Here is a 20,598-nt window from a genome sequence, read left to right on the forward strand (position 1 = left end):
ATTAATTTTGAAATTAATTATTATTTTTATTTGATTTTGTACAAAGTTGTTAGTAAATAACATGTGACACTTAAACTTATGGGTGAGATAGGTAGGGTAGATAGTCTTGAATCTTTAACTATAATATTTATTATTTTGAATGAAAAATTTTTATTTGTAAAATTATAAAACAACGATAAAAATAAAAACAACAATAAAACTTAATTGGCGCTCCGGGCGACTTCATTGATTCCAGTGGCGCATTTGCTTTTTTAGCTGAAGGAAAATTATAAATAATTTTAATTTCAATTTATTTTAGCACTAATCGGTGCACAATATTTTTGGTTAACCTGTCTTTAGCTAACACAAATAGATTCGATGGTTTCCCTACACGTGAATATGCAACATAAAGTTGCCCATGAGAAAAATATATATTTTTCAAATCTAAACCACAAATGGACATTGTTTGGCCTTGAGACTTATTTATAGACGTGGCAAAAGCTAAACGAATTGGAAACTGTAGCCTTCTAAAGGGTATGGTAGAATCTGATGATATCATTGGGTTCGTGGCAACGGGACCACTTTTCCTTTAAACTTCCCAGTTAAAATAGTTGCTTCAAAAATATTTCCGGTGATCTTTTTGATGACCAAACGCGTACCGTTGCATAACTGAGAAAAAATATGCTATTATAGCACATTGAAATGAGGAGTGCAGAATAATTTTTAATAGACGTTAAATAATTTTAAAAAAATATTTGTAGGTGAGAGTGTGTATGAAAGAGCCAGGCTTTGAAAGAGCCGATGTGATTTCTACCACTTACCAAAATCCTACCATAATTTAATTTTAATGTATGTATGATAAAACTGAATAGCTGTCATCCACAAACATTTGACAGTTCTGCGAAAACAAATGGCGTCGGTAGACCACATCAGAGATTTTAGGACCAGAAAGTATGTTTGTTTGCGTTCACTAAATTTGTTTTACAAAGAAAAGTGCAGCATGAGTTGATAAAATTGATATGTTATATTGTTACGCATATGTTTAGCATTATTTTACGATAATATTGATGTTATATCATGAGTAGGACGATCTCAGTAGGAGATTTGAGCCGGTTCTAAGCCTCCCCCACCACTATGACGTATTAATCGCTTTTTTTGTTGTTGTTTAGTGAAGTCAAGGCGATGTGACCTTGAAGCGTCTGGTGTATGGATCGTTCAGAATTTTTTTTCGGTTCTGGGCCTTCCCCCACCACTATGACGTATTAATTGCTTTTTTTATTGTTAAATAACATCAAGGCGATGTGACCTTGAAGTGTCTGGTGCAGGGATCGTTCAGTTTTTTTTTCATATGAAATTTTGTGTGTGTGTGTGTGTGACATAGTGACGTAATTACAATTACTTGGTGTGTGGGAATGCACGGTACAGGGTTTACATCCTTCAGTTATGTTCATGAAACATGACCTTGAATATGGAATTCAACTTTGAGATTAGGGAACTAGATTGCATACATGGTAAAGTCAGGGTTTGATATTGTCCTTCATGTGTATTCTGTACCTGTTTGTACAGAATAACCACACGTCTGCATACGACGAAGATCCATCGACTGATGAGCGGTCCTTCTTCACCAGTTTGGACGGTACCCATCGTGACAGAGAGCGTATACGTCTGCACTCCGTGAAGTTTCAACGACCACTGTTTGCTTGTATCGCCTTCTGTCAACACATCGAGTTGGAATTGGTGGTGGTGGTGGTGGGGGAGCGCCTGTGTTCGACGCATCGAGTTGGCTTCGTCCTTGATCGACCTTGATCTACGTCACACCCTCAATGTACGTCATAAGGTAATAAGGATAAGGCGACTTTGAGGTAGTGTTTTGGGTTTGACTTTGAATGACTTTCATTCACACTTTATATTTTCACAGCTATTCTGAACAATGTTCAAAGTCGCATAACCTTGGGGGTTGACCTTGAGATTTTTAGTCTGTCTCGGTCACATCAACATTGAAATGACCTCCACATACGTCACATGATGTCGACAAGGTGACTTTGAAGAAGTCTTTTGAGTTCGAGGTTGAACGAGCTTTATCTACTTCACACCCTTGAACTATGTCAGAAGGTGATACGGTCAATGTGACTTTGAGATAATGTTTTGGATTTAACCTTGAATGACCTTCATTCACTTCCCATATTTTCACGACATTCATTGATTCATGTGATTATTTTGACTTTGAAATGACCTCTACATACGTCATATAATGTCGACAAGGTGAATTTGAAGAAGTCTTTTGAGTTCGACGTTGAACGAGCTTTATCTACGTCACACCCTTGAACTATGTCAGAAGGTGATACGGTCAATGTGACTTTGAGATAATGTTTTGGATTTAACCTTGAATGACCTTCATTCACTTCCCATATTTTCACGACATTCATTGATTCATGTGATTATTTCGACTTTGAAATGACCTCTACATACGTCACATGATGTCGACAAGGTGACTTTGAAGAAGTCTTTTGAGTTCGACTTTGAACGATATTCATCTACGTCACACCCTTGAACTATGTCAGAAGGAGATACGGTCAATGTGACTTTGAGATAATGTTTTGGATTAAACCTTGAACGACCTTCATTCACTTCTCATATTTTCACAACCTTCATTGATTCATGTGGTTATTTTGACTTTGAAATGACCTCTACATACGTCACATGATGTCGACAAGGTGACTTTGAAGAAATGTTTTGAATTCGAACTTGAATGACCTTCACCTACGTCACACCCTTGAACTACGTCACACTGAGAGTAGTGTGACGTACCACGACCACAATCGTATCATATAAAAGACGAGTTGTGATCGTGAACGTCGTCATTCAGTACATGAGAGCGCATCGAGATGAATTCCGAAAAAATCGCAGCTGTAGTTTGAATTTCGCTTTTCTTGTGACAGTGTCGTCTTTCATTAGCATATGAAATTGGATTACGGCTAAAAATATATATTTTCCATTATATAACTTATCTATATTGAATTTTATGAGAAAAATAGTTATGACAAAAGTTGTATGAAATTAAATTCTCAACAATTTTGATTCCTATAATTTTTTTTTCATAAAATCGATATTTTTAGAGAAAGGGTGGAGGTGAAATTTCGTCATTGTATTATCACGTTTATTTTTGACTTTACGAGAAACTTCGTGATGAACAAAGTTGTATAAAATTGAATTTCCTACAATTTCGATCCCATCAATTTTTTTTTTTCATAGGTTCGATATTTGTATCGATTTAAATCTGAAATAAGTAGGGGGTGAAATCTTATAATGGAATTATCTCATTTATTTTCAATTTCACAAGAAAAATCACAATGATCAAAGTAGTATGAAATGGAATGAAAGACGAGGAATTTTTTTCCACATTGTTTATTCCAAGATTACAAACTGCTTCTTCTAACCTTCCAATATCTACCAAACTAATTTGAATGTTTATCTGTCGTCATCGTCTTCGAATTGAAATTTAGGGAAATAAATGTTGATTATGTCACCATGTCGTCAACTCCTTTCTTGATCCGCTTCTGAAGATCCTTCACACAGTTGCTAATGTGGGCGACTTCCAGCCGGTACTGTTTCGTTGAATCACCCTCAACACGGTACTCTTCATTGACTCCGACGATGTCCTGACTTCCCCTTTCAATGTTGGTTTCCACCTCTGACAGTTCAGCCAGCAAACAACTTTTCCGTTCGACTAGTTGTTCCTGTCGAACCACAAATCGTCGCTTGCGTGTGGCAATCTCTGCCAATCTCTCATCGCTGTCCCGGATCACTAGTAGCTTCGTCTTCCTCTCTCGGCATATTCTGCCGAGTTCGAGCACGTCGTTGACTAAGTTGCAGCTCCTCTGCGGTGTCGGTAAGTCCATCTTGCTACCAGAGGGTGGGACGGAAATTGTCCCCTGAACAGTTGGCACAGGCATCGGTGGCGGAGATAGTATGGATCCGGCTCTTGGTAGATTATGCGGTCCGGTTGTGGTCTCTAAAGATATCATGGTGGTGGGCATCGGTGGCTGAGGTACTATGGATCCGGCTTTTGGTAAGTTATGCGGCCCGGTTGTGGTCTCTAAAGATGTCATGCTGGTGGGCATCTGTGGCTGAGGTACCATGGATCCAGCTTTTGGTAGGTTATGCGTCCCAGTTGTGGTCTCTGAAGATGTCATGGTGGTGGGCATTGGTGGCTGAGGTACTATGGATCCAGCTTTTGGTAGGTTATGCGGCCCGGTTGTGGTCTCTGAAGATGTCGTGGTGGTGGTTGGCTCAATGTTTAATGCAGTGGATGGCATCTGCGATGCCGTCGGTGGCTGATTTTTCGTATTGACCGTCTCGGACTTTGAAACGGTGGTATCCAACGTAGAAGGGGCTCGCCACAGGGTCGAGGTCATCGGCGGCTGCTGATAAGGATTCGTCTCATCCCATATTTTTATATATTTCCGCAGCTCCGACTGCTTTGGTTTCACCTTCGGCTCCACCTGCTTCGACTTAGCGGCGGACACTCTTTTCTTATTCGATTGGGGGGCAGCAAACTCATTATCGCTACCGTTCGCTGCCTCTCTCTTGTTGGCCCTCTTCGAACCCTTCTCCGCGTCTTTGCTGGTGCTGCTCGTTTCAGAAGAGGGGGTGGTTGAACGAACATCCTCCATTCTGCTACATCCAGGTCTTGGAGTTGTCACCATCACAGGTTCTCCAGGAAGGGGGCTGAGTGGGAGTTCTACATGGAATTCCGTTAGGAAGTCCACGATATTCTCTGGTAGCTCTGATCCCTGCACCAACACCACGTCTTGCAGGATATTCACCTTACCCTTCTCAGATTTGCCGGTATCAGTGAAAAGAGGCATACTCCAAGCTAGAAATTCACAAAATAATTAGAATGGAATATAATAATAGACAATAATAATATATCTGAAGAATGGTTGGTTGGATAACAGGATCAATTTTTTCTCAAAGAAACAATTGTTTTCTTGCTAACGTTTCGAATTCAATTAAATTCTTCTTCAGGGCTTTGTAATAATGTAGTTTCATGAACATACCTCCCACAAAAACTTATACGACAAGTATCGTTTCTATTACTTACCGAAAAGTAGTTTCTCCGTGTTGATATAACTATTTTGAAAAAACATTAGACATATTAGATACATTTAAAAAATAAAATAAAAAAAATTGCAATACCTTCGATAGAACACCAACGCAAAAGGACATGAATGTATAGACTCCAATTACTTTTGTTACAATGGAACTATTTACAAACAAATTTTTCGAGTTGGTAATGGGTAATTGTATATCAACCATTTGTGCAGATTTGGTCATGGCAGAACTACAAAATATATGCATAAAAAGTTAACAAGCAAAAAAAACACCCCAAGACATGCAATCTAATGTAGTGTACAAATTGAACTGTGGAAGGTGTCACAAATGCTATGTTGGTCAAACTGGACGATATCATAAAACACAAGTTTCAGAACGCATGACAGACTCTGAGAAACTGAATATAAGCAAAAACTCCACAGCCCTGATTGAACATGAAAAAGAATATGCATACAATTTTGATTTTGAACATCCAGCTGTTCTAGATGTTCAACCATATTTATAAAAAAGACTCTTGAGCAAAACACACACACACACACACACAACCCATTCATATATGAACCATCATGCATCAGATACTTCAAAGGAGGGGGGGGGTTAGAACCGGCTCAAATCTCCTACGAGAAATTTTTGAAATATTTTTCCAAACATAACTTCCACAGTAAAATCAATATTATAGGGAATTGGAAATCTAGAACAATTACCATTTCCAATTCTGATTTCCATAACAAAAATCTCAAATTGATTGAGAATTACCTACTACAAATAATTTTTCTAAAGCCCTCATTACAAAAATAATGACAGAAAGAAGTTCCTCTCCCCAAAATACTGAGGTGAAACCCAAATATCACAAAATGTCATTTATAGAAAATTCATCTGATAAACTTTGAATGATAGTCATAAGCAATCAAATTAAAGTAGCCTTCTTAAATGAAAGTACAGTTGGAAAGCATTTTTTCTTAAATAAAACAAATAAAAAACACCCCAAGACCTGCAATCTAACGTAGTGTACAAATTGAACTGTGGAAGCTGTCACAAATGCTACGTTGGTCAAACTGGAAGATATAATAAAACACGAATTTCAGAACACATGGGAGACTATAAAAAACTGAATATTCGTTTTGAGGGCACCCTGCGATTTTGAAAAATTTTTTGAGTTTACTTACGTATTTCGATGCGTAGATTACGAATCCGAAAGAAAAAAGCTGCGCTCTCATTCATTTACAAAGTTACTTCCTTTCAAAGTTCAGAAAAATGCAACTTTTCATCTTCCTTTTTCATAAGATAAACTACTTAAAAGCACAAGCGTTTATTGAGTAGGTCACCTTTACAACTTATTCTCCCTTAATTGACACTTTTCAATTCAACAATCAATATTTTTCTTATAAAAACTTAATTGGAAATTGAATACTTGCATCAGTCGTACCAACTATGTCATTAACCTTAAAAACGTAAAATATAGAGATATGTAACCAAAAAAGCAGCTCCGTACATTTTTTAACATTTTTATTGAAAAAATGTTGATTGTTGAAGTGAAAAGTGTCAAGGAAGGAGGAATAAGGTGTAAAGGTGGCCTAGTGAATAAATGCTTGTGTTTTTAAATAGTTTATATGGTTAATGAATATTACTGGAGTTTTTTCCCAACACCAAATCGTTATTTCTACACCTCAACACGTGTTTCGATCACCGAGTGATCATCTTCAAGAGGAAGATAAAACTATAAACTACACAAAACTAAAGCTATTTATGCTATTCAGGTACATCATACAGGTAGGTAATCAGTATTACCACCCAAACAAGTGTACCACCCTAAATTAATTTTACAAGAAACCGTTAGTAGCAGCCACTAACGGTTTCTCGAGGGGTATTGTAGATGACATAATTAGGAAAAAGAAGTTTAGGTTGAGAATGAACGAAATCTCGACTTTCAGAAAGGACAAAAACCAAGATAAATACATCTCAGTTCCATACCACCAATATACGAAGAACTTTGGAAATATTTTCAAGGAACTAGGTATGAAGGTGGTTTTTAAATCATACACTGCAGAGCCTTTTGGGAAGTCCAAAAGACAAAGTCGAGAATTCGGAAAAGTCTGGAATTTACGAAATTGAATATAAGGAATATTATGGACAGACAAAAAGATCTATTCAAGTGAGATATTAGAAACATATAGCACACTTAAAATATGGAAGACCTGAAAAATCAGCAGTCACCCATCATATTTTGCAACAAAACCATTTCATAAACTTCAGTTCTTTAAGATTAGTTAGACAAGTTAACAACAACAGGCAACTAGATGCCTATGAGAGTGTAGAAATAAGTGAACATAATAATATTATGAATAACGATAACGGACCAATACCAAATATCATACTGTATAGCTTGTTGAAATAATATTGTTGGGTTTACTGATTACTACAGAAAGACACATTGTAAATATATTTAGATATGCAATATTGTGAAACTAATTTCATATAGCTGATATTTGTTCTATATATAGCAGTAACATTTAAACATACATAAGGACATATTGTAAAATAATGGAAAGGCCAATTGTAAAATTAATTTAGGGTGGTACACTTGTATGGGTGGTATTACTGATTACCTACCTGTATGATGTACCTCAATAGCATAAATAGCTTTAGTTTTGAGTAGTTTCTAGTTTTATCTTCCTTTTGAAGATGATAACTTGGTGATCGAAACACGTGTCGAGGTGTAAAAATAACGATTTGGTGTTGGGAAAAACTCCAGTAATATTTATTACTACACCAAAGGTTCCAAACAGTACATCATAAGTTTATATGGTGAAAAAGAAGGCTGAAAAGTTGCCCTTATCTGAACTTTGAAGGGCCGTTACTTTGTAAATAAGGGAGAGCGCCGCTTTTTTCTTTCGGATTCGTAATCTACGCATCAAAATACAGAAGTACACTTAAATCGCCGGGTACCCTCAAAACGAATATTTACCCAATTACTTTAAGAATAGTATTGGAAAACTTGAGTTCTGGGTTAAAATAATCACCAATAACGCCTTATCTTAAGGTTTGTACTAGATAAATATATTTTTGGTCGTAGAAAATAGCGCAACTCAAAATATTAATCGATAAATTTTCCAAAAAAGTGACTTGTTTTTTTTAAATTGATTCTAGTTATTAGAGAGTCGCACTGTAGATATTTCAATTTATGGAAACACTGTACTATTTCTCCATGGCATAAAACGTATTATCTAGCGAATTTCTGTAAATTTTGAGATCTTTGAATTTTTCATTGATTGTACATTCATTCGCTTTCGTAAATTATAGATATTGTAATGCAATGCAGAATTTCGACATCGACATTGGCCAATGTTTGGTATGGTCTATTACATTCTACACCAGAAGTAGGTATGCTTTTTTTTTTGTACAGGATACAAGTGTCTTCCTTGGAAATAATATCAATGTATTCTTCACCTTGGATATTATTTCCTGGAAAGTAGGCATATTTCAATTCGATAAGTAGAACACCTAGATAATTTACCCCTTCTGTTGCAATGTTCTTCATTTTATTTTTAAATGTATCTAATATGTCTAATGTTTTTTAAAATAGTTATATCAACACGGAGAAACTACTTTTTAGTGAGTAATTCAATTAACCTTATTATTTCTTATAAAATTGAAACGATACTTATCATATAAACTTATGAAACTACGTTGTTATAGAGCCCTGAAAAGAATTCGAAACGTTGGCAAGAAAACAATTGTTTTTAGAGAAAAAATTGATCTTGTTACCCAACCAACCAATCTTCAGAAAAATTATTGGTTCACTGAATTAGTTAACTGATTAATAATATACTTACAGTTTCGATTCGTAGATTATGACCACAACAGAACACTCAAAAATTAATTTGGAAGATATAAGGTTAGAAGAAACAGTTTGAATGATGCTAGCTTTCGACTAGACACACTTTTATATCTAAACCACACCTAACCTCCCTCCACATATCACCCCTACTTCATCTAATACTGGAGCTGAATACTTCACGAAAAAAATTGTGATCGATAATGTTGTATAAAATTGAATTTTATTATTTGAACCTGATAAAAACTTTGTAACATTACAATCATAATAAATCTCATCTTTACCACATATCTCACTTCCCCCACAAAAGTTATTATAATTCTTGTGTGAATTGAATGGGTTATATTTTTAGGAGTGATTAATTTTTGGAAAGAAAGTTTTTGGCTTTCTACTACTCCATCTCGATACATGAAATTAGGGAATCTTCCAAAGAAAGGATTACTTCTTTCCTTTCTTTGGAAGATTCCCTAATTTTATGTATCGAGATGGAGTAGTAGAAAGCCAAAAACTTTCTTTCCCAAAAATCCTTGTGTGTATTAAACATTCATACTCACTCACTATAAAATAATCGTGAGTCAAAGCATAATGATCAAAGTTGAATGAAATTGAATTTTCAACAATTTTGAAGGAATTTTCATATCCTTTTATGCGAATAAATTCGATAGAACTATTATTATTATTATTATAAATTTTAAACCACAATAATATTATAGAAAATACAAATGGGTACAAAAAATTACTTAGTGATCGAAATGAGGTTGTCAAACAATTATAGCCTACATTTTGGTATGTCGTCCTACACGTTCAATACAAATGATGGTTCCTCTTTTGACATCTGTAACTGCATTTTTAATAAATCGAGGATTTATATTTGCACAGCACTCGCGAATGTTGTATGTCAGTAAATGGTCTACTTCGGTACACTTTTTGTTTCAGGTAACACCACAAGAAAAAGTCTAAAGGCGTCAAGTCGGGTGATCTAGGTGGTCAATAGTGTTCCCAGTTACGTCCAATAACTTTGTCTCTGAACATTTGTTGGAGGGACTATTTTACAGTATTGTATTGGTGCGCCATCAAGCTGATACCATAGGTCGTATTTAATACTTAAAGGTATATTATCTAAAACTTCACTAACCTCATTATTTGAAAGGTTGAGATAATCGACGGATGATAAATTTTCCCTAAAGAAAAATGACCCAATTATTTGGTCGTTATACAAGTGTCTTCCTTGAAAATAATATTGATGTATTCTTCAGCTTGGATATTATTTCCTGGAAAGGACATATCGCTGTAATGCAGTTATATCAATTACATCGCGGACGCTGATTTTCGAAAATCAATACATTTCTTTAAACTTGACATCAATAATATCCATTGAAGGTGTCTACCATTGTGAGTCGTGAGAAAATCCTGTTTTTTCTTCGTTAATGAAACATAAAAAAGATTCATTAGACGCCACCCCAGTGAGATTGCGTCTCCACAAATATTCCCACACATTCTATAGCATGTAAACGAATATTTTTTTCAATGCATCCAACATCCAGTTGGTGAAAGAATATATATATATATATATATATATATATATATATATATATATATATATATATATATATATATATATATATATATATATATATATTTATATATATAAAAAGTTAATTCACGATGTACAGATTTTATTAGACGCCACGTCAATGAGGTTGTGTCTCCAGAAAATTTCCCCACACATGCTATCCCAAAAAATATAATTTACGATTATGGCTACTGATAAATAAGGGGAATCATGAAAATGGGTTCTACCTGCTGAAATGCAATGAATCTTTTTTATGTTTCATTAACGAAGAAAAAACAGGATATTCTCACGACTCACAATGGTAGACACCTTCAATGGATATTATTGATGTCAAGTTTAGAGAAATGTATTGATTTTCGAAAATCAGCGTCCGCGATGTAATTGATATAACTGCATTACAGCGATATGTCCTTTCCAGGAAATAATATCCAAGCTGAAGAATACATCAATATTATTTTCAAGGAAGACACTTGTATCCTGTACACACATTTACTCTCATGGTGGGCCCAAGAAAATCCCAATTTCACAGTTGAATGTGCATGGTGATCAGTATTCCTTTAAAACTAATGTATGGTGTGGGATACTTAACAACCAAATAATTGGTCCATTTTTCTTTAGGGAAAATTTATCATCCGTCGATTATCTCAACCTTTCAAATAATGAGGTTAGTGAGGTTTTAGATAATATGCCTTTAAGTATTAAATACGACCTATGGTATCAGCTGTTTCTGTTAATGAATTTTCGTGAACTCAGTGGGTATCTACCTATTCATTTAAAGAAAATTTTTCATGAATTTGATTCATGAAATTTGTGATAGTAATATGATAGTAATGTGATAGAATATGAAAATTCCTTCAAAATTGTTGAAAATTTTTTGAAAAAGCAGACACAACTCAAAAACTGCAATAAGTATTAATAAAATTACTAGAGTTGAAATTACATTAAAATTTCAATATTCAGTATTTACAGATTATTTATAAATACTAACTAGGGCGGTAAGAATGCCTAATCACGTCGAATAAAAGTTTTAAGTAGATCTTGACAAATAAAATGCATGCCATGGTAGTGTCGAATACTAATGTATGGTGTGGGATACTTAACGACCAAATAATTGGGTCATTTTTCTTTAGGGAAAATTTATCATCCGTCGATTATCTCAACCTTTCAAATAATGAGGTTAGTGAAGTTTTAGATAATATACCTTTAAGTATTAAATACGACCTATGGTATCAGCTTGATGGCGCACCAATACAATACTGTAAAATAGTCCCTCCAACAAATGTTCAGAGACAAAGTTATTGGACGTAACTGGGAACACTATTGACCACCTAGATCACCCGACTTGACGCCTTTAGACTTTTTCTTGTGGTGTTACCTGAAACAAAAAGTGTACCGAAGTAGACCATTTACTGACATACAACATTCGCGAGTGCTGTGCAAATATAAATCCTCGATTTATTAAAAATGCAGTTACAGATGTCAAAAGAGGAACCATCATTTGTATTGAACGTGTAGGACGACATACCAAAATGTAGGCTATAATTGTTTGACAACCTCATTTCGATCACTAAGTAATTTTTTGTACCCATTTGTATTTTCTATAATATTATTGTGGTTTAAAATTTATAATAATAATAATAATAGTTCTATCGAATTTATTCGCATAAAAGGATATGAAAATTCCTTCAAAATTGTTGAAAATTCAATTTCATTCAACTTTGATCATTATGCTTTGACTCACGATTATTTTATAGTGAGTGAGTATGAATGTTTAATACACACAAGGATTTTTGGGAAAGAAAGTTTTTGGCTTTCTACTACTCCATCTCGATACATAAAATTAGGGAATCTTCCAAAGAAAGGAAAGAAGTAATCCTTTCTTTGGAAGATTCCCTAATTTCATGTATCGAGATGGAGTAGTAGAAAGCCAAAAACTTTCTTTCCAAAAATTAATCACTCCTAAAAATATAACCCATTCAATTCACACAAGAATTATAATAACTTTTGTGGGGGAAGTGAGATATGTGGTAAAGATGAGATTTATTATGATTGTAATGTTACAAAGTTTTTATCAGGTTCAAATAATAAAATTCAATTTTATACAACATTATCGATCACAATTTTTTTCGTGAAGTATTCAGCTCCAGTATTAGATGAAGTAGGGGTGATATGTGGAGGGAGGTTAGGTGTGGTTTAGATATAAAAGTGTGTCTAGTCGAAAGCTAGCATCATTCAAACTGTTTCTTCTAACCTTATATCTTCCAAATTAATTTTTGAGTGTTCTGTTGTGGTCATAATCTACGAATCGAAACTGTAAGTATATTATTAATCAGTTAACTAATTCAGTGAACCAATAATTTTTCTGAAGATTGGTTGGTTGGGTAACAAGATCAATTTTTTCTCTAAAAACAATTGTTTTCTTGCCAACGTTTCGAATTCTTTTCAGGGCTCTATAACAACGTAGTTTCATAAGTTTATATGATAAGTATCGTTTCAATTTTATAAGAAATAATAAGGTTAATTGAATTACTCACTAAAAAGTAGTTTCTCCGTGTTGATATAACTATTTTAAAAAACATTAGACATATTAGATACATTTAAAAATAAAATGAAGAACATTGCAACAGAAGGGGTAAATTATCTAGGTGTTCTACTTATCGAATTGAAATATGCCTACTTTCCAGGAAATAATATCCAAGGTGAAGAATACATTGATATTATTTCCAAGGAAGACACTTGTATCCTGTACAAAAAAAAAGCATACCTACTTCTGGTGTAGAATGTAATAGACCATACCAAACATTGGCCAATGTCGATGTCGAAATTCTGCATTGCATTACAATATCTATAATTTACGAAAGCGAATGAATGTACAATCAATGAAAAATTCAAAGATCTCAAAATTTTCAGAAATTCGCTAGATAATACGTTTTATGCCATGGAGAAATAGTACAGTGTTTCCATAAATTGAAATATCTACAGTGCGACTCTCTAATAACTAGAATCAATTTAAAAAAAACAAGTCACTTTTTTGGAAAATTTATCGATTAATATTTTGAGTTGCGCTATTTTCTACGACCAAAAATATATTTATCTAGTACAAACCTTAAGATAAGGCGTTATTGGTGATTATTTTAACCCAGAACTCAAGTTTTCCAATACTATTCTTAAAGTAATTGGGTAAATATTCGTTTTGAGGGTACCCGGCGATTTAAGTGTACTTCTGTAAGAAAAAAGCGGCGCTCTCCCTTATTTACAAAGTAACGGCCCTTCAAAGTTCAGATAAGGGCAACTTTTCAGCCTTCTTTTTCACCATATAAACTTATGATGTACTGTTTGGAACCTTTGGTGTAGTAATAAATATTACTGGAGTTTTTCCCAACACCAAATCGTTATTTTTACACCTCGACACGTGTTTCGATCACCAAGTTATCATCTTCAAAAGGAAGATAAAACTAGAAACTACTCAAAACTAAAGCTATTTATGCTATTGAGGTACATCATACAGGTAGGTAATCAGTAATACCACCCATACAAGTGTACCACCCTAAATTAATTTTACAATTGGCCTTTCCATTATTTTACAATATGTCCTTATGTATGTTTAAATGTTACTGCTATATATAGAACAAATATCAGCTATATGAAATTAGTTTCACAATATTGCATATCTAAATATATTTACAATGTGTCTTTCTGTAGTAATCAGTAAACCCAACAATATTATTTCAACAAGCTATACAGTATGATATTTGGTATTGGTCCGTTATCGTTATTCATAATATTATTATGTTCACTTATTTCTACACTCTCATAGGCATCTAGTTGCCTGTTGTTGTTAACTTGTCTAACTAATCTTAAAGAACTGAAGTTTATGAAATGGTTTTGTTGCAAAATATGATGGGTGACTGCTGATTTTTCAGGTCTTCCATATTTTAAGTGTGCTATATGTTTCTAATATCTCACTTGAATAGATCTTTTTGTCTGTCCATAATATTCCTTATATTCAATTTCGTAAATTCCAGACTTTTCCGAATTCTCGACTTTGTCTTTTGGACTTCCCAAAAGGCTCTGCAGTGTATGATTTAAAAACCACCTTCATACCTAGTTCCTTGAAAATATTTCCAAAGTTCTTCGTATATTGGTGGTATGGAACTGAGATGTATTTATCTTGGTTTTTGTCCTTTCTGAAAGTCGAGATTTCGTTCATTCTCAACCTAAACTTCTTTTTCCTAATTATGTCATCTACAATACCCCTCGAGAAACCGTTAGTGGCTGCTACTAACGGTTTCTTGTAAAATTAATTTAGGGTGGTACACTTGTTTGGGTGGTAATACTGATTACCTACCTGTATGATGTACCTGAATAGCATAAATAGCTTTAGTTTTGTGTAGTTTATAGTTTTATCTTCCTCTTGAAGATGATCACTCGGTGATCGAAACACGTGTTGAGGTGTAGAAATAACGATTTGGTGTTGGGAAAAAACTCCAGTAATATTCATTAACCATATAAACTATTTAAAAACACAAGCATTTATTCACTAGGCCACCTTTACACCTTATTCCTCCTTCCTTGACACTTTTCACTTCAACAATCAACATTTTTTCAATAAAAATGTTAAAAAATGTACGGAGCTGCTTTTTTGGTTACATATCTCTATATTTTACGTTTTTAAGGTTAATGACATAGTTGGTACGACTGATGCAAGTATTCAATTTCCAATTAAGTTTTTATAAGAAAAATATTGATTGTTGAATTGAAAAGTGTCAATTAAGGGAGAATAAGTTGTAAAGGTGACCTACTCAATAAACGCTTGTGCTTTTAAGTAGTTTATCTTATGAAAAAGGAAGATGAAAAGTTGCATTTTTCTGAACTTTGAAAGGAAGTAACTTTGTAAATGAATGAGAGCGCAGCTTTTTTCTTTCGGATTCGTAATCTACGCATCGAAATACGTAAGTAAACTCAAAAAATTTTTCAAAATCGCAGGGTGCCCTCAAAACGAATATTCAGTTTTTTATAGTCTCCCATGTGTTCTGAAATTCGTGTTTTATTATATCTTCCAGTTTGACCAACGTAGCATTTGTGACAGCTTCCACAGTTCAATTTGTACACTACGTTAGATTGCAGGTCTTGGGGTGTTTTTTATTTGTTTTATTTAAGAAAAAATGCTTTCCAACTGTACTTTCATTTAAGAAGGCTACTTTAATTTGATTGCTTATGACTATCATTCAAAGTTTATCAGATGAATTTTCTATAAATGACATTTTGTGATATTTGGGTTTCACCTCAGTATTTTGGGGAGAGGAACTTCTTTCTGTCATTATTTTTCTAATGAGGGCTTTAGAAAAATTATTTGTAGTAGGTAATTCTCAATCAATTTGAGATTTTTGTTATGGAAATCAGAATTGGAAATGGTAATTGTTCTAGATTTCCAATTCCCTATAATATTGATTTTACTGTGGAAGTTATGTTTGGAAAAATATTTCAAAAATTTCTCGTAGGAGATTTGAGCCGGTTCTAACCCCCCCCCCCTCCTTTGAAGTATCTGATGCATGATGGTTCATATATGAATGGGTTGTGTGTGTGTGTGTGTGTGTTTTGCTCAAGAGTCTTTTTTATAAATATGGTTGAACATCTAGAACAGCTGGATGTTCAAAATCAAAATTGTATGCATATTCTTTTTCATGTTCAATCAGGGCTGTGGAGTTTTTGCTTATATTCAGTTTCTCAGAGTCTGTCATGCGTTCTGAAACTTGTGTTTTATGATACCGTCCAGTTTGACCAACATAGCATTTGTGACACCTTCCACAGTTCAATTTGTACACTACATTAGATTGCATGTCTTGGGGTGTTTTTTTTGCTTGTTAACTTTTTATGCATATATTTTGTAGTTCTGCCATGACCAAATCTGCACAAATGGTTGATATACAATTACCCATTACCAACTCGAAAAATTTGTTTGTAAATAGTTCCATTGTAACAAAAGTAATTGGAGTCTATACATTCATGTCCTTTTGCGTTGGTGTTCTATCGAAGGTATTGCAATTTTTTTTATTTTATTTTTTAAATGTATCTAATATGTCTAATGTTTTTTCAAAATAGTTATATCAACACGGAGAAACTACTTTTCGGTAAGTAATAGAAACGATACTTGTCGTATAAGTTTTTGTGGGAGGTATGTTCATGAAACTACATTATTACAAAGCCCTGAAGAAGAATTTAATTGAATTCGAAACGTTAGCAAGAAAACAATTGTTTCTTTGAGAAAAAATTGATCCTGTTATCCAACCAACCATTCTTCAGATATATTATTATTGTCTATTATTATATTCCATTCTAATTATTTTGTGAATTTCTAGCTTGGAGTATGCCTCTTTTCACTGATACCGGCAAATCTGAGAAGGGTAAGGTGAATATCCTGCAAGACGTGGTGTTGGTGCAGGGATCAGAGCTACCAGAGAATATCGTGGACTTCCTAACGGAATTCCATGTAGAACTCCCACTCAGCCCCCTTCCTGGAGAACCTGTGATGGTGACAACTCCAAGACCTGGATGTAGCAGAATGGAGGATGTTCGTTCAACCACCCCCTCTTCTGAAACGAGCAGCACCAGCAAAGACGCGGAGAAGGGTTCGAAGAGGGCCAACAAGAGAGAGGCAGCGAACGGTAGCGATAATGAGTTTGCTGCCCCCCAATCGAATAAGAAAAGAGTGTCCGCCGCTAAGTCGAAGCAGGTGGAGCCGAAGGTGAAACCAAAGCAGTCGGAGCTGCGGAAATATATGAAAATATGGGATGAGACGAATCCTTATCAGCAGCCGCCGATGACCTCGACCCTGTGGCGAGCCCCTTCTACGTTGGATACCACCGTTTCAAAGTCCGAGACGGTCAATACGAAAAATCAGCCACCGACGGCATCGCAGATGCCATCCACTGCATTAAACATTGAGCCAACCACCACCACGACATCTTCAGAGACCACAACCGGGCCGCATAACCTACCAAAAGCTGGATCCATAGTACCTCAGCCACCAATGCCCACCACCATGACATCTTCAGAGACCACAACTGGGACGCATAACCTACCAAAAGCTGGATCCATGGTACCTCAGCCACAGATGCCCACCAGCATGACATCTTTAGAGACCACAACCGGGCCGCATAACTTACCAAAAGCCGGATCCATAGTACCTCAGCCACCGATGCCCACCACCATGATATCTTTAGAGACCACAACCGGACCGCATAATCTACCAAGAGCCGGATCCATACTATCTCCGCCACCGATGCCTGTGCCAACTGTTCAGGGGACAATTTCCGTCCCACCCTCTGGTAGCAAGATGGACTTACCGACACCGCAGAGGAGCTGCAACTTAGTCAACGACGTGCTCGAACTCGGCAGAATATGCCGAGAGAGGAAGACGAAGCTACTAGTGATCCGGGACAGCGATGAGAGATTGGCAGAGATTGCCACACGCAAGCGACGATTTGTGGTTCGACAGGAACAACTAGTCGAACGGAAAAGTTGTTTGCTGGCTGAACTGTCAGAGGTGGAAACCAACATTGAAAGGGGAAGTCAGGACATCGTCGGAGTCAATGAAGAGTACCGTGTTGAGGGTGATTCAACGAAACAGTACCGGCTGGAAGTCGCCCACATTAGCAACTGTGTGAAGGATCTTCAGAAGCGGATCAAGAAAGGAGTTGACGACATGGTGACATAATCAACATTTATTTCCCTAAATTTCAATTCGAAGACGATGACGACAGATAAACATTCAAATTAGTTTGGTAGATATTGGAAGGTTAGAAGAAGCAGTTTGTAATCTTGGAATAAACAATGTGGAAAAAAATTCCTCGTCTTTCATTCCATTTCATACTACTTTGATCATTGTGATTTTTCTTGTGAAATTGAAAATAAATGAGATAATTCCATTATAAGATTTCACCCCCTACTTATTTCAGATTTAAATCGATACAAATATCGAACCTATGAAAAAAAAAATTGATGGGATCGAAATTGTAGGAAATTCAATTTTATACAACTTTGTTCATCACGAAGTTTCTCGTAAAGTCAAAAATAAACGTGATAATACAATGACGAAATTTCACCTCCACCCTTTCTCTAAAAATATCGATTTTATGAAAAAAAAATTATAGGAATCAAAATTGTTGAGAATTTAATTTCATACAACTTTTGTCATAACTATTTTTCTCATAAAATTCAATATAGATAAGTTATATAATGGAAAATATATATTTTTAGCCGTAATCCAATTTCATATGCTAATGAAAGACGACACTGTCACAAGAAAAGCGAAATTCAAACTACAGCTGCGATTTTTTCGGAATTCATCTCGATGCGCTCTCATGTACTGAATGACGACGTTCACGATCACAACTCGTCTTTTATATGATACGATTGTGGTCGTGGTACGTCACACTACTCTCAGTGTGACGTAGTTCAAGGGTGTGACGTAGGTGAAGGTCATTCAAGTTCGAATTCAAAACATTTCTTCAAAGTCACCTTGTCGACATCATGTGACGTATGTAGAGGTCATTTCAAAGTCAAAATAACCACATGAATCAATGAAGGTTGTGAAAATATGAGAAGTGAATGAAGGTCGTTCAAGGTTTAATCCAAAACATTATCTCAAAGTCACATTGACCGTATCTCCTTCTGACATAGTTCAAGGGTGTGACGTAGATGAATATCGTTCAAAGTCGAACTCAAAAGACTTCTTCAAAGTCACCTTGTCGACATCATGTGACGTATGTAGAGGTCATTTCAAAGTCGAAATAATCACATGAATCAATGAATGTCGTGAAAATATGGGAAGTGAATGAAGGTCATTCAAGGTTAAATCCAAAACATTATCTCAAAGTCACATTGACCGTATCACCTTCTGACATAGTTCAAGGGTGTGACGTAGATAAAGCTCGTTCAACGTCGAACTCAAAAGACTTCTTCAAATTCACCTTGTCGACATTATATGACGTATGTAGAGGTCATTTCAAAGTCAAAATAATCACATGAATCAATGAATGTCGTGAAAATATGGGAAGTGAATGAAGGTCATTCAAGGTTAAATCCAAAACATTATCTCAAAGTCACATTGACCGTATCACCTTCTGACATAGTTCAAGGGTGTGAAGTAGATAAAGCTCGTTCAACCTCGAACTCAAAAGACTTCTTCAAAGTCACCTTGTCGACATCATGTGACGTATGTGGAGGTCATTTCAATGTTGATGTGACCGAGACAGACTAAAAATCTCAAGGTCAACCCCCAAGGTTATGCGACTTTGAACATTGTTCAGAATAGCTGTGAAAATATAAAGTGTGAATGAAAGTCATTCAAAGTCAAACCCAAAACACTACCTCAAAGTCGCCTTATCCTTATTACCTTATGACGTACATTGAGGGTGTGACGTAGATCAAGGTCGATCAAGGACGAAGCCAACTCGATGCGTCGAACACAGGCGCTCCCCCACCACCACCACCACCAATTCCAACTCGATGTGTTGACAGAAGGCGATACAAGCAAACAGTGGTCGTTGAAACTTCACGGAGTGCAGACGTATACGCTCTCTGTCACGATGGGTACCGTCCAAACTGGTGAAGAAGGACCGCTCATCAGTCGATGGATCTTCGTCGTATGCAGACGTGTGGTTATTCTGTACAAACAGGTACAGAATACACATGAAGGACAATATCAAACCCTGACTTTACCATGTATGCAATCTAGTTCCCTAATCTCAAAGTTGAATTCCATATTCAAGGTCATGTTTCATGAACATAACTGAAGGATGTAAACCCTGTACCGTGCATTCCCACACACCAAGTAATTGTAATTACGTCACTATGTCACACACACACACACACACAAAATTTCATATGAAAAAAAAACTGAACGATCCCTGCACCAGACACTTCAAAGTCACATCGCCTTGATGTTATTTAACAATAAAAAAAGCAATTAATACGTCATAGTGGTGGGGGAAGGCCCAGAACCGGAAAACAAATTCTGAACGATCCATACACCAGACGCTTCAAGGTCACATCGCCTTGACTTCACTAAACAACAACAAAAAAAAGCGATTAA

The 20,598-nt window shown here is 35.5% G+C and overlaps 2 protein-coding genes across 2 annotated transcripts; one reads left to right on the plus strand and one right to left on the minus strand.

Annotated features, from left to right (window-relative positions):
• Positions 1-3,497: 3,497 nt before the first annotated feature.
• On the minus strand, positions 3,498-9,113 carry LOC141483690 (uncharacterized). The gene is made up of 2 exons (XM_074178491.1): positions 8,928-9,113; positions 3,498-4,855 (listed from the first exon to the last, which is right to left on the minus strand). Exon 2 carries the CDS (start codon positions 4,845-4,847, stop codon positions 3,498-3,500), a length of 1,350 nt encoding a protein of 449 aa, XP_074034592.1. The 5' UTR covers positions 4,848-4,855; positions 8,928-9,113.
• Positions 9,114-12,630: 3,517 nt separating this feature from the next.
• LOC141483691 (uncharacterized) lies at positions 12,631-18,219 on the plus strand. The gene is made up of 2 exons (XM_074178492.1): positions 12,631-12,815; positions 16,862-18,219. Exon 2 carries the CDS (start codon positions 16,870-16,872, stop codon positions 18,217-18,219), a length of 1,350 nt encoding a protein of 449 aa, XP_074034593.1. The 5' UTR covers positions 12,631-12,815; positions 16,862-16,869.
• The last annotated feature ends 2,379 nt before the right edge of the window (positions 18,220-20,598 follow it).

The sequence above is a fragment of the Leptinotarsa decemlineata genome, unplaced genomic scaffold, assembly GCF_025532065.1.
Source record: "Leptinotarsa decemlineata unplaced genomic scaffold, Ldec_3_MD MMD2_tig00003902_RagTag_RagTag, whole genome shotgun sequence".
In the NCBI taxonomy this organism is placed as follows: Eukaryota; Metazoa; Arthropoda; class Insecta; order Coleoptera; family Chrysomelidae; genus Leptinotarsa; species Leptinotarsa decemlineata.

What these genes read in the sequence shown, in the direction of transcription:
- LOC141483690 (XM_074178491.1), bottom strand. Translation starts at nt 4,847, where the DNA reads ATGCCTCTTTTCACTGATACCGGCAAATCTGAGAAGGGTAAGGTGAAT.
- LOC141483691 (XM_074178492.1), top strand. Translation starts at nt 16,870, where the DNA reads ATGCCTCTTTTCACTGATACCGGCAAATCTGAGAAGGGTAAGGTGAAT.